Source organism: Arachis hypogaea, chromosome 12 (genome assembly GCF_003086295.3).
Source record: "Arachis hypogaea cultivar Tifrunner chromosome 12, arahy.Tifrunner.gnm2.J5K5, whole genome shotgun sequence".
In the NCBI taxonomy this organism is placed as follows: domain Eukaryota; kingdom Viridiplantae; phylum Streptophyta; class Magnoliopsida; order Fabales; family Fabaceae; genus Arachis; species Arachis hypogaea.
In genome coordinates this window covers 108,757,624-108,770,687 of record NC_092047.1, presented here as the reverse complement: position 1 = coordinate 108,770,687, position 13,064 = coordinate 108,757,624, and the positions used below count along the sequence as shown (strand labels likewise).

Genomic DNA, 13,064 nt, shown 5'->3' with positions numbered 1-13,064 from the left:
CTTCACTGGCCCTTGTCTCAGAACCAGCTGTCTTACCACTTCTCAATTGAATAACCTTGCAGTCTTCTCTTGGGTTCACCACTGTATCACCTGAAAATGTACTTGCAGACCTCTCAGGTATTTGCTTGCTCAACTGGCCCATTTGCACTTCCAAGTTTCTAATAGAGGCTCTAGTTTCCTTCATAAAACTCCTCATCATCTCCCAATTAGAATCTTCCTTGGATTTAGAGTTAGCCTACTGAGGCTGAGATTGGCGGTTATTGTAATTGTTCTGTTGGAAGCCGCCCTGAGAATTATTGTTGAAATTCTGAGGTCTCTGAGGTTGGTCTCTCCACCCAAAATTTGGGTGATTTCTCCATCCTTGATTGTATGTTTGAGAATAGGGGTCATTATTGGGATTTCTAGAACCACTCCCCATGTAATTGACCTGTTCAAAAGAGGATTGAGCATAATCATAATTATTATTTTGCACTAAATTTCCTGCCATGTCATAGGAGACCTCTTGAGGTGGATTTTGGGTGTTGATAGCTGAGACTTGCATGCCACCCATGTATTGAGTAAGTAGATTTATTTGCTGAGACATAAGCTTGTTATGAGCAAGAATAGTATTAAGAGCTTCCACTTCCATGACACCCTTCTTCTGAGGAGCCTCAGAGTTCACAGGATTCCTTTTAGAGGAGTATAAATATTGGTTGCTAGCAACCAATTCAATAAGCTCAATAGTCTCCTCCGGTGTCTTCTTGTTGTGCAATGAACCTCCTGTAGAATTGTCTAAGCACATCTTGGACATTTCATCCAAGCCTTCATAAAAGATATCGAGTTGAGTCCATTTGGAGAACATGTCTGGAGGGCATTGCCTAATCAGTAGCTTGTATCTCTCCCAAGCTTCATACAGAGTCTCACCATCCTTCTGCCTGAAAGTCTGAACCTCCACCCTAAGCTTAGTCAACTTCTTTGGTGGGAAAAATTTAGTGAGAAACTCAGTAACCACCTTGTTCCAAGTATCCAAACTCTCATTGGGTTGGGAATCTAGCCATAGCTTTCCTCCATCCCTCAGAGCAAACGGGAAGAGCATGAGTTTGTACACATCTGGGTTTACTCCATTTGTCTTCACAGTATCACAAATTTGCAGAAAACTAGAAATAAACTGATTTGGGTCTTTGTGGGAAAGACCATGATACTGGCAGTTTTGTTACACCAGAGTGACCAGTTGAGGCTTCAACTCAAAGTTGTTCGCAGCAATAGGAGGCACCACGATGCTTTTTCCATAAAGATCTGCAGTAGGAGAAGAGTAAGAGCCAAGCACTCTCCTTTGTTGCTCATTCCCATTCGGGTTTGCCCCATTGGCATTATCAGTATTAGTCGGATCCATAGTGAATTCGGCAGCCTTGCAAAGTCTTGCTTGTTGTAAACGTCGCCTGAAAGTCCTTTCAGGTTCAGGATCAAAGTCTAAGAGATGTTCTTTGTCTCTGTTCCTGCGCATAAACAAACATAAAACAAGAAAGAATGGGAATTTCTACGTCAGAGTGTAGAGAATTCCCAATGAGGTAACCTGTGTAAAGAAATAACAATAAAATAAATGAAAAAAATAATAAATAGGTAACACCAAACTTAATTTCAGGAATTAAGACAAATATTGGTGCTATTTATTTATTTAAAAATATTTTTTAAAAAAATAGATTTTAATAAAATTAAAAATAAAATGCCTAATCTAAGCAATCAAACAACTAATAGTTGTTAATCACAGTCAATCCCCGGCAACGGCGCCAAAAACTTGGTGTGGAATTTCTAACCACACAAACTAACCGGCAAGTGCACCGGGTCGTACCAAGTAATACCTTACGTAAGTAAGGGTCGATCCCACGAGGATTGATGGATTAAGCAACAATAGCGTTTGATAGGATTAGTTAGGCAAGCAGAAAATAATGTTTGGAAGTTCAAAAGCATTAAAAAGTAAATTCAAAGTTGAAGACATGCAGATAAATAGGTGAGGAATAAAATGTGGAGAAAGCAGTTAAGGCTTCAGAGTTATCTATTTTTCCGGATTTATTTTTCTTACTAACTATTTTAATTATGCAAGATTTAATTCATGGCAAACTATATGTGACTAGACCCTAATTCCTTAGACCTTCCTAGTCTCCTCTAAAATTTATTAACTGCCATTTCCTTGGTCAATTAATTCCAATTAGAGGGTGATGATCAATTTCTAGTTTATATGCCAAAAGAATCCTAATTATCCAAAAAATAAGGGGATTATATGTCACGTATCCCGTTAAATACAAACAATTAGAAATTTAGTATAATATGTTTTCAAGCTGTTGTTTAAGTAAAGAGCTTTTCCAAGTTTTACAAGAACTCAATTAGAATATGGGTCATACTTCCTTTCCACCCAAATTCATAAAATAAGAACGAAAACAATTATTGAAATATAAATCCATGCATAAATTAAAATAGAAAAAACAATAAAATCAATCCATACAAATAGACATAGCTCCTAACCTTAACAATGGAGGTTTAGTTGCTCATGATTGAGAGGGAAAATAAGGATTCAGGTAAAATGTACTGTGTATCCCCCCCTGGGACCTCCTTCAAAAGAGAGGTCTCTTATCCCTTTTATAACTAATCCTAATAAATCTAATTATCTAAAACTAAAAATAATATCTTTTCCTAAAAGATAAGATTTGAATTTAAATTCGAATTAATTAACAAGTCTTCAGCTGATGGGTGGGGACCACTTGCTTTGTCCATTCTGCAGCTTCTAATCTGTGTTTTCTGGGCTGGAAACTGGGTCAAAACAGCCCAAAAATCGCCCCAACGTTTTTCTGCTTTTTCTGCACGTGGCGCATGTTACGCGTATGCGTCGATGGTCCTTTTCGCGAGTCACACGGACGCGTCGGTCACGCGGACGCGTCGGTCACGCAGACGCATCGATGAACAAATCTTCATATCACGCGTACGCGTCGCCATGGATAGCTCCAAATCACGCGCACGCGTCAGGCACGCGTGCGCGTCGCTCCTCGCTGCCATCTCCTTTGATTCTTGTGCTGTAGAAACTCTATCAAATCCAGCCGAATGCTACCTAAAATAAACAATATTGCACAAAACTCAAAATAGCATCCATAGTGGCTAAAATATAATTAATTCTTAATTAAACTCAACAAATTACATGCAAATTCACTAGGAAAAAATAGGAAAGATGCTCACGCATCAAGACTCAGAGGCTATCTTCTTTTGGTGGAACAAAAATTGAAATAAACTTTTTACCAAGATAGATTTGCTTCCTGACCAAGGCCGATCTTTTTCTTTCTTGGCAACAAATCTTTAAGCCTTTCTTCAAATCTTTTCTTCTGTGGTAAAGATCTTTCTTAGCCTTTTTTCATAGGCTTTTATTCTGAGGCTTCATTTTTCTTCTATCTTTTTCTTGAGTGATAGATGTGATCAAAGGAGAAAAGAGAGAGAAAAGAGAAAGGAGGAAGCTTTCGGTGGAAGCTTTGAATTACATTAAAGTGAATTGAATTCCAAATTACAGTTACCAAGAAATGAAGTAACGTGTGAAGCTTTCAATGTAATTAAATTAAATTGAATTTTAACTTCCAGTTACCAAGACATAAAGTCACGTGTTAGACTTTTGGTTACTTGAGGAAGCTTCCTTGTGATCACCGAATGGATTCCTTCAAGATTTTGGGCCACTTGTTTCTTACTACCTTTACAAGGTTCAGCCATTATTAATTTTGCACAAGGCTAAATTAATTCAATGTTCAGCTTGGGCTTGTTTGGCTTTTGGCCCATTATGAAAATTAATTTTTTTTCTTCTTACCACTAACAGCAACATCAAACAACCAAATGGAAATAATTTGAACACTTAATATTTTAATAATTTTTTAATTTATATTTTAATAATGTTTAATCATCATTTCAGTTTTCTAAACGACTAAACAATCTCTCCCTTGATGATAAACATTATTAAACTGAATTGAAAGAGTTAGGGTAGAAAACTTTCCTTTGAAGATTTGCCGAAATCTCCCCCTTTCTTTTGTTCAATGTGCTCTCCCTTAATGTGTGCCTGATTAACAAAATATTCAAGAAAGAAAATATTGTGTACAAGCTCCAAAGGTTCTTAAAAGATAAGATTTCAAGAATTTGGAACCTTTAAGACCGAGCCATATTTTCACAAGAAAATGCTTATCAAACACCTTAATAAAATTCCATAGTCCAGACAGCACATGTGCACTTGAGTAAATATATTTATCAATAATAATCAAAACTCAAGGTGAAATCAATCCACTAAAATAGAGTGCTCAAAACAGAGCCAAATCAAATCATAAAACAGAGCAAAACAAGGCAAAAACAGTTTTAATCAAGGAAACTAAACAGTTTCAATTCAGCTCTTTTTCTTCCCCTTTTTCATTTTTCTCCCCCTTTTGTCATCAAAGAGGGACATCTGCAAGGACAAGAGGTCAAATATTGTAGTCCATAATAAATCATGGGCTTATTTGCACAAGGCTAAATTAATTCAATGTTCTGCTTGGGCCTATTTGGCTTTTGACCCATTATGGAAATTAATTTTTTTTTCTTCCTCACAGCAACATCAAACAACCAATTGGAAATAATTTGAACACTTAATATTTTAATAATTTTTTAATTTATATTTTAATAATGTTTGATCATCATTTCAGTTTTTCAAACTCAACAGAACCGAATAAATCAGTTCGATAAAAAATCAAGTAAACCAAATTTTAAATAAGTCTAATTATTTTTTTTTATATAAAATGACTACGTTATCCTTATTAAACAAAATGATTAAAATATATCTACTATATATATTAGTTCTCAAAAAATCCTAACTCCTAACCTTATTTTCTCTGTACTGTCACTCTCCTACTCTCAGATTCTCTCTCTCATTCTCTCCGCCACCTCCTCTATTCTCATCACTGTATGCTACCCTCCCCCTCTCACTGCTTACATGTCTAACTCTCAAGGTCATCCCAGAATTGTCATTGCACACCTGACACCCAGTCTGAGGAGAACTGTTGTCGTCACCAGAGGCAAAATCGTCCACCACCCTTCTCCCCCTCTCTGGCTCTTTAGCTTTATGACTACAATTTTTTCTACCTCTTTAACTATTTGTGACAGTGTGACTGTATCTCTTCCTCTCTAATATTTGACTTGCTGTTGCTCTTCTCCTTTCCTACACCGCCAATTCAGGTAAGATTTTATAAGAAAAAACTAAGAAAATAGATTAGAATTATACTAATCCTTCATGGCAGGAGCCTTGGTCATAGATCTTTAACTCGTCATGGACATCCTGTAAGCAAGTTTTGTTCAAAATGATGAAAAGATTGCAAACAGTTCTTACCAGATGAAGTATAGAAATAAGGAAGCACAATACTTAATCTAAAATTTTTTCTAAACAAGTCATACATATAGAGTGATCTACTTTTACTAATTTAAAAATTCTAAAATTTGAGCAAAGCAAATTATATACTTATTCTCCTTTTTATTTCGCCAATTAATTTGTTAGAAAGCTGACTAAAATGGACCAACAATTCAAGACTTATTTCAACTACATTTACATTAGAATCTTCTCATTCTTTGTCCTTAAGTGGTTTTTGGATCACTTTTTTTGTCCTCTTTTTTTCTTCACCCTTTGACATGACAAGCAAGTGCATTGCGTTAGTAAGCTATTAAATGAGACCATATACCAAACACCTATAAGACGTTGCACTAAACAATAGTATATAAGAGCATTTCATAATAAGTTAATAAATTTAGACCAGAACAAGGGGAAAAAATGATAAACTAAAAAAATTGAATTTATAACTCAAGTTCAATAGCATTAATTCAATATTAATAAACTGAATTCAAATAAAAATTTAATAAATTAATAACTCAAAATTCAACAGAATCATTAATAATATATCATAAACATATTTAGAACAAAAAAAAAAAAACAATATAGCATAAGTACAACAAATTGAATGTTAAAGAGGATAAAATAGAGGTCTTACCTAAATTGGTGGCAAAGAGGAGGAGAAGAGCAGCAGCGAGCCAGAGACCATAGAAAAAGAGATGTAGTCACAGTGTCACAGATAGTTAGAGAGGTAGAGAAAATTATAGTCGCAGAGCCAGAGAAGGAAGGAGGATGGCAGATGATTCTGTCTCCGGCAACAATGGTTCTCCTCGAACTGGGTATAAGGCGCACAATGATAGTTCTGCGGTGACCTTGAGAGTTAGACGTGTAAGCAGTGAGAAGGTAAAGGTGGCGTACGGCAGTAAGAGTGGAGAAGGCTGACAGAGAGAAGGAAAGAGAGAGAATATTAGAGAAGGAGAGCAACAACACACAGAAGAGAGAGTTAGAAGTTAGGGCTTTTTGTGAACTAATATATATATATATATATATATATATATATATATATGAATATTTTAGTCATTTTGTATAATTGTAGCCATTTTATATAAAAAAAAATATTAATTCAGACCGATTTAAAATTTAGTTCACTTGATTTTCGATCTAACCAATTTATTTGGTTTAATTTTGACAAAAATAATATGGTTTAACCGATGATTTGTGTTAATTTTATTGGTTGAAATAAAAGATCCTTAAATTAAAGAAAGATGTTTGAACATACAACTTTATGTGAATGGCCCCATTAATTAATCACTTAAATAAAGTAAAATGTTAAGTGTTAAAAATATAATAATTATTCAGATGTCTATTCTTATCAATTTAAATTTTTTTTAAAAGAATAGTTTCATAATAGAGTATTAGAACTTATATCATCTAAAGATTAGAGTTCAATCCTTTTATTGATTTCAAAAGGAATAATTTAATATAAGAAAATAAGACAATAAAAAAAAACCTATGCAAAAAATCACATAAATCCAATAAAAAATTTTTGTGTGAATTGAAGATGTGCGTTTACCACTAAAATGAGATTAACCAAATATATATATATTATATATATGTAAACTAAACAAGCTGTATCAAGTAACATTTTGAAATAAAAAAAATTCACATAAAGTTTCATAAAACGAAAATATTACGGAGTGCATGATTGAATGAACACTTGAAAATAGTAAATGGTTAAATTAATTTTTAAAAGATTATAATTTTAAAATTAATTCTCAAAAAATTAAATAAATCAAAATCATCTTCAAAAAATTGATCACATTAATCATTCTATCTATTCTGTGACTAATGACGTTAATGTTTGTTGAAATGACAAATTTAATTGACAACACACAATATACCTAGCTAATCCAATAAATTTATAGAACCATGGCAAATTAATCTCCAAATGCACAAATCCTATCTCATCAATAAATGTCATTTTTGTGCAGCAACATACCACTTATTGAGAGATCAAATTGTTGTTGCTCCAGCATAATGAGTAGTGGAAATGTAGAGAACCTCCAAATCTGGGACATTGACCAAATGTCTTTTTTTATTAATGATTTCTGGATTATATGCAGGACAAAAGTGCTAGCAGTGAAATCCAAATTACTTGTAATAAAATTCAAACTAATCATTGAAGCATTTTAACTCAGTGCAACTAAAACGAATATATTTATATCATGAATTGACCATAACAATGTGGAACTAAAATTCTATTCACAATGATCGTATAATTAATGGAAGAAGATTGTACCAGTCAAGATTAATTAATGACAAGGGTGGGTATGCACAACAGACCTCTTCACTTTGACAAGTTTATGCAGATAAGTAGATAAACATTAATGTTGTTAGTCACCGAATGAACAGAAGACCTAAGGTGATAAACTTAGAGCAGGAATATTTTTTTTGTATTAGTTTTCACTTTTACAGTGATTGAACTTATTTAAAATTAAAATTTGTATTGAACACAATTTTTGAAATGATACTAGTATCAATAAAGAGATACTAATAAAATACTACTCTTTATATATCTATTAAATTCATTAAATGAATATTATAATTTTATTATGTATTATTAAATTAAAATTAAATTAAATATTGAAGTGACGAATTTTATATTAAATTTTAAATCAATTTTTATGATATATAGTCCTATAAATATTTATGTGATATTGTGTGAGATTTAAAATAAAATAAAATTAAAACTAAACATTGGAGATACTCTTAAAATATTTTAAAGATACTGATTTTGACTGATTTAATTTTTTTAGAATTAACTTAAAAATTGCGTGATTTTAGTCAAATATTTAAGAATTTCGAGATGTGTCAAGTTGTTAGGAGAAGATCAATTCACACAGTTATCGAATTCAAATTTTGAATTTTAAATTATTTGCGAACTCAATGGAAGCATAAAGAAACAGTTGACACATGTTAGACATGAAACTAAAGAACTTTTCGATCTTGTAACATTACTCTAAAAGTATTAATAAAAAATAAACTTTTGTTACTCAAATAACATTACTCTAAAAGTGTTATCACGTAACAATGACCATTATTCTCGAAATGTTTCGAAGTCAAGAAGAGGCAATCGAGCTTAATGAAAAATAATAAAAATACCCTTATAGAGATAATAAGTAATAACACTTTGCTACAGTGGAAACACATTTTTTTTTCCAATTGATAGTTAATGACTCTTACGTAAAGCGAGGGAGACAAAATTCTAAAAAATATATTAGGCTTATATATGGGCGCATAAAATATAGTCTTTGATAAAATTGTAATTCCAACACAACAAATAAAAGAAAGAGAAGAAGCACATATATCATATATGGCTAAGAGTGGTGCACCACATCCACATGCATTAACATTGTTGATTATGGGAATGATTATTTGTACTGCTGTGACTGCTGAATTTCAATATGATAGTCCTGAAGAGACGGAATATAGGATTAGAAGGTGTATTGAAGGATGCAAATGGCGCTTTAGACATAGTTCTACAATAACAAATCACTGCATTAGGAGATGCAAAACTAGTTTTGAGAAGGAGACTTAATGTGTGGTAAATATATGAGTCTTTATGATTTTTTATTTTTTATTTGTGAACTTATAAATCTTTTTGAGATTATATTATCGTGTTTTTGTATATATAGACTGTATGATAAATTTTCACTTATTTATAAGTATAGAGTGATTAATAAGTTAGACCAGAAAAAACTTAATATCATATTTTATATTATAATATTATTTCTCTCAACAGTTTAAATTAATGAGTACGTAAAAATATATGAACAATTATAGTTTTAGCACGTCTATTTAAGTAAAAAAAAAATATTTTGAATTTGTTTGATTTTTTTTTCTGACACAGACTTTTTTTTTATTTGTCAAAATTTCTTTTGAATTTGTTTGATTTTTTTTAATATAGATTTTTTTTTAATTTGTCTCATGTTATTTGTTTTAAATAATGATTGAATTTAACTTTTATTTTTGTCATAAAAATTTTGATATTATATCATGAGAATATCTAAAATACCACCTAACAATGATTAATTATTTGCTTCTGCAGGCATAATGTGAGAACTGAAATTTAAATAAATCTCAAGATTGTTTGAGCACTTTGATTAGACCTGCAATGATTCACATTGCTAATTAATTTGGGGTGTTTAAAAAGACTTTTGCTTTTGATATTTGTTATTAGTTTCTTATTACGTTCTTCAATTATCCTTGTGGTTCAATAGTTTATTGGTTTAATTACTCTGTTGGTCCCTATAGTTTCACGAAATTTTTAATTAGGTCCTTATACTTTTTTTCCTTTTAATTGGGTCCCTATACATTAATTTTTTTTCCAATTTAGTCTCTATTAACGTTAAACGTCAAAAAAATGTTAGTGAATTGTGAAATTATTTTTATACCCTTAGGGACCTAATTAAAAAGAAAAAAATATAGGGATTTAATTGAAAATTCGGTGAAACTATAAATATTCAATGAAAGATATTCCTACAATTCTTATTCAATGATTATAAGACATGAAAAATATTTCTATAATCCCTTTTATTTTGTCATTATCATTCTTTTGCTTATTTATATACAAATTGTATCAAAAATACTCTCTTTTTTTTTTTTTTTGACTTTCAAAATACCTTATCTTAAGAACCTAAAAAAAAGAATGGATAAAATGAAATAGAAATAGTAATAATAAGCATATATAAAATTCAATTTTCATCCTTCAAGTATTCATTATGATAATGCATCCAGTTTATATAATAAACTTTACATTAATACTTAAGAGCATTCTTACATCTAGTTTGGAATTGGAGGAATGCATCCACGACATTGTATATAAATAAACAATAATTGATGTAAAATAAAATACTACAATTTTGTATGCGCCCTTTAGCAAATGGGCAAAAGATTATCACTATGAAAATTCATGCTATGCCTAATGAATACAAAATTGGGTGACTTCAATTCAATAGGTAACTACTCATGCCTGTCTAAGAATTTCTCTATAACGACTGAGAATGCCGCAAAGCCAGCACAACCAGCACATACTGCTTTTGGACCACCTACAATCACAAAGCAACACCAAAGCATTCTGGCGCTTTCTCGTCAGAAGTTCATCCTTCGCTCTCTCCTTCTCGAGCTCTTTCCTCTTCTTTTCTGCATTAATCTTTCGTTTCTTTTCTTGGATGAGGTTCAGACAATACACGGGAAGAAACATCATTCTAAATATTGGAATTCATGAAGATGAGTTGAGATTGATATAGTTTTATCATCAGTGGATTTACCTATCCGGAAGGAACCATTACTACATAATTAGCTGCTACCTGTAATTACAATTACAGTTACATTACATAAGGTATATTACCAAAGGAGTGCATATAGAAATGAAGTTGCATTTGGTTAGATACAAATATGATTGCGGCATGTCATATGGTTGGATATCAAACTAGACTTTGAAAAACTAACCCTTGCAATGGACTCAGGTGGAGGACTGCCAAGCAAATCGGTCATGAGATCCAATTGGTGCACCACATTTTTACCCGGAAACAATGGCTTTTCATTGAGCATTTCTGCAAATATGCATCCAATGCTCCAGATATCAATTGCAGGGGTATACTGCACAACACAAGGTAGAGAGAAGCTTACTTTAGGGATATCAATGGCAGTATGAACTAATTATAAGAAATTAAGAAACCTAATAATACTTGTATGTATATATTTGAGGCCTCGAAGAAGTTGGTACAAGAAAAATTGGTGATGCTCAGGTGTAAGATCATCGTTTGCCTTGATTACTTGATGAAGGTCAGATTCCATCAACTCAAAGACAACGTAGATATCCTTAAACTCTCGACGGGAAGGAGGAAGCATAATATGTTTAATTTCTACTATATCAGGATGGCGAAGCAAGCGCAGGAGCTTAATTTCTCTTAGGATTCTTGTAGCATCCGATACATGTTCAAAAACATCATTGATTTTCTTGATTGCAACTTTTTCCCCAGTATGAGTATCAATGGCAGAGCCCACGACGCCATAACTTCCTTTCCCGATGACTTCGTGGATTTGGTATCGGCTTGCCTTTCCATACTTAGTGAAAAACTCAGCTTCTGCAGAACCCTGTTTGATAAGCAGAAAATCCATTAGGGTCTAGGGTCCAGGGAAGAGGACAACAGTACACAATGCCAATGCCAATGCCAATGCTGTGATCGGGAATGACAATTACAATTACAATTACAATTAAAATTACAATTACAATCTCGAGAAGAAAGGTTTGAGATCTGGGACCTTTTTGTGGGGATCCATGGAAGAATGTTTGAAGAAGATCTTGGTAGGGACTTTGAGGGGCTTCAATCCAGAGATATCAAAGTCATCGTCAATGGTGAGTTCAGTTTCTTGATTGCTAGTGGGAATAGAGGCCAATTGTGCCCCCAAATCTCTCACCAACAACACATCGAAGCATTAGAATTGGGAGGTGCCGTTTGACTACTAAGTATTTTAAGAATAACATTTCTCCCGTTCTTAGTGTAGTAGGAGGAAGATTTGAGGAGCGGCGATTTGAGGCAAGGCACCGCGAGGCGCCATGAGACAAGGCGGGACGAAGGGATGCAATAGGCAAGTCGGACGAGCGGAGCAGAACAAAGCACCTGTGGGCGACGCAGAGGGATGACGACGACGCCATGGAAGACGGCAGCAGAGTGCGACGGAGGAGAAATCTAATTGGAACTTAGGAGAATAACCTAGGATAGTTAGAGTTCTCTGATTTTGGGGGACAAAAATATAAATGGCATTTTTGGTATTTTATAAAAATAGAGGTGTTTTTAATTAAATTTTTTGACTAAATTATGAGAATATTCGATTTTTTAATGGAATATTCTGTTATTTCAAACGGTTTTATGACGGTAAGGACTAAATTGAAAAAAAAATTAACGTATAGAGACACAATTAAAAGGAAAAAAAGTATAGAGACCTAATTAAAAATTTCGCAAAACTATAGGGACCAACAGAGTAATTAAACCTAGTTTATTTGTAGGCTATAATAAGGCAATAGTAGCCTAAGCAATAGTAGCCTCATCGAATGTAATAAAAAATCAGATATTCTTGAGACAGTAGATTTTAGTAATTTTAGTCGGTAATTAGTGAGTATAAATATTAAATTATTTTTAATAAATAAATTTTATTAATTTATATATATTTTTTGATAAATATAAATATAAATTAACATAAAATATATTTTTTATTTTTGAAATTTGGTAAAAATTTTAAAAATATCTTTAAATTTTATTTTATTTTAATTTTGTTCTATAAATTTTTAATTTGCATCAAATATATTCCTAAGGTTAATTTTTCAAAAAATTTAAGATTAATTTAACAATAATTTATAAGATCATCTCTCAACACAAACAAATTAAATATAATTTTCATGTATTATTGTTAGATTAGTCTTAAATTTTTTAAAAATTTAGTTGTCAGGAGTATATATATTTGATGTAAATCAAAAATTTTTCGGACAAAATTAAAACAAAATAAAATTTAGAAATTAGATATTTTTAAAATTTTTAACGAACTTTAAAGATAAAAAATATGTTTTACCCTATAAATTATGTTGATTTATAGATGTTTTATATATATAAATTTTTTTAAATATAAATATAAATTATTATTAATTAAATAT

General features: G+C 31.9%; 1 protein-coding gene and 3 long non-coding RNA genes across 4 annotated transcripts; 1 reads left to right on the top strand and 3 right to left on the bottom strand.

Annotated features, from left to right (window-relative positions):
• Window positions 1-2,418: 2,418 nt before the first annotated feature.
• LOC140177120 (uncharacterized) lies at window positions 2,419-3,808 on the bottom strand. The gene is made up of 2 exons (XR_011868874.1): window positions 3,265-3,808; window positions 2,419-3,079 (listed from the first exon to the last, which is right to left on the bottom strand). It is a non-coding gene; the product is annotated as an uncharacterized lncRNA (long non-coding RNA).
• Window positions 3,809-4,734: 926 nt separating this feature from the next.
• On the bottom strand, window positions 4,735-6,354 carry LOC140177119 (uncharacterized). The gene is made up of 2 exons (XR_011868873.1): window positions 6,009-6,354; window positions 4,735-5,305 (listed from the first exon to the last, which is right to left on the bottom strand). It is a non-coding gene; the product is annotated as an uncharacterized lncRNA (long non-coding RNA).
• A 2,323-nt stretch (window positions 6,355-8,677) lies between these two features.
• LOC140177360 (uncharacterized) lies at window positions 8,678-9,610 on the top strand. Its single transcript, XR_011869203.1, has 2 exons — window positions 8,678-8,954; window positions 9,459-9,610. It is a non-coding gene; the product is annotated as an uncharacterized lncRNA (long non-coding RNA).
• Window positions 9,611-10,108: 498 nt separating this feature from the next.
• On the bottom strand, window positions 10,109-11,871 carry LOC112728168 (mitogen-activated protein kinase 9). The gene is given in 3 exon segments (XM_072209682.1): window positions 10,109-10,719; window positions 10,862-11,509; window positions 11,678-11,871. Coding segments are annotated over 3 exon segments (705 nt in total). The 5' UTR covers window positions 11,696-11,871; the 3' UTR covers window positions 10,109-10,680.
• Window positions 11,872-13,064: the final 1,193 nt, after the last annotated feature.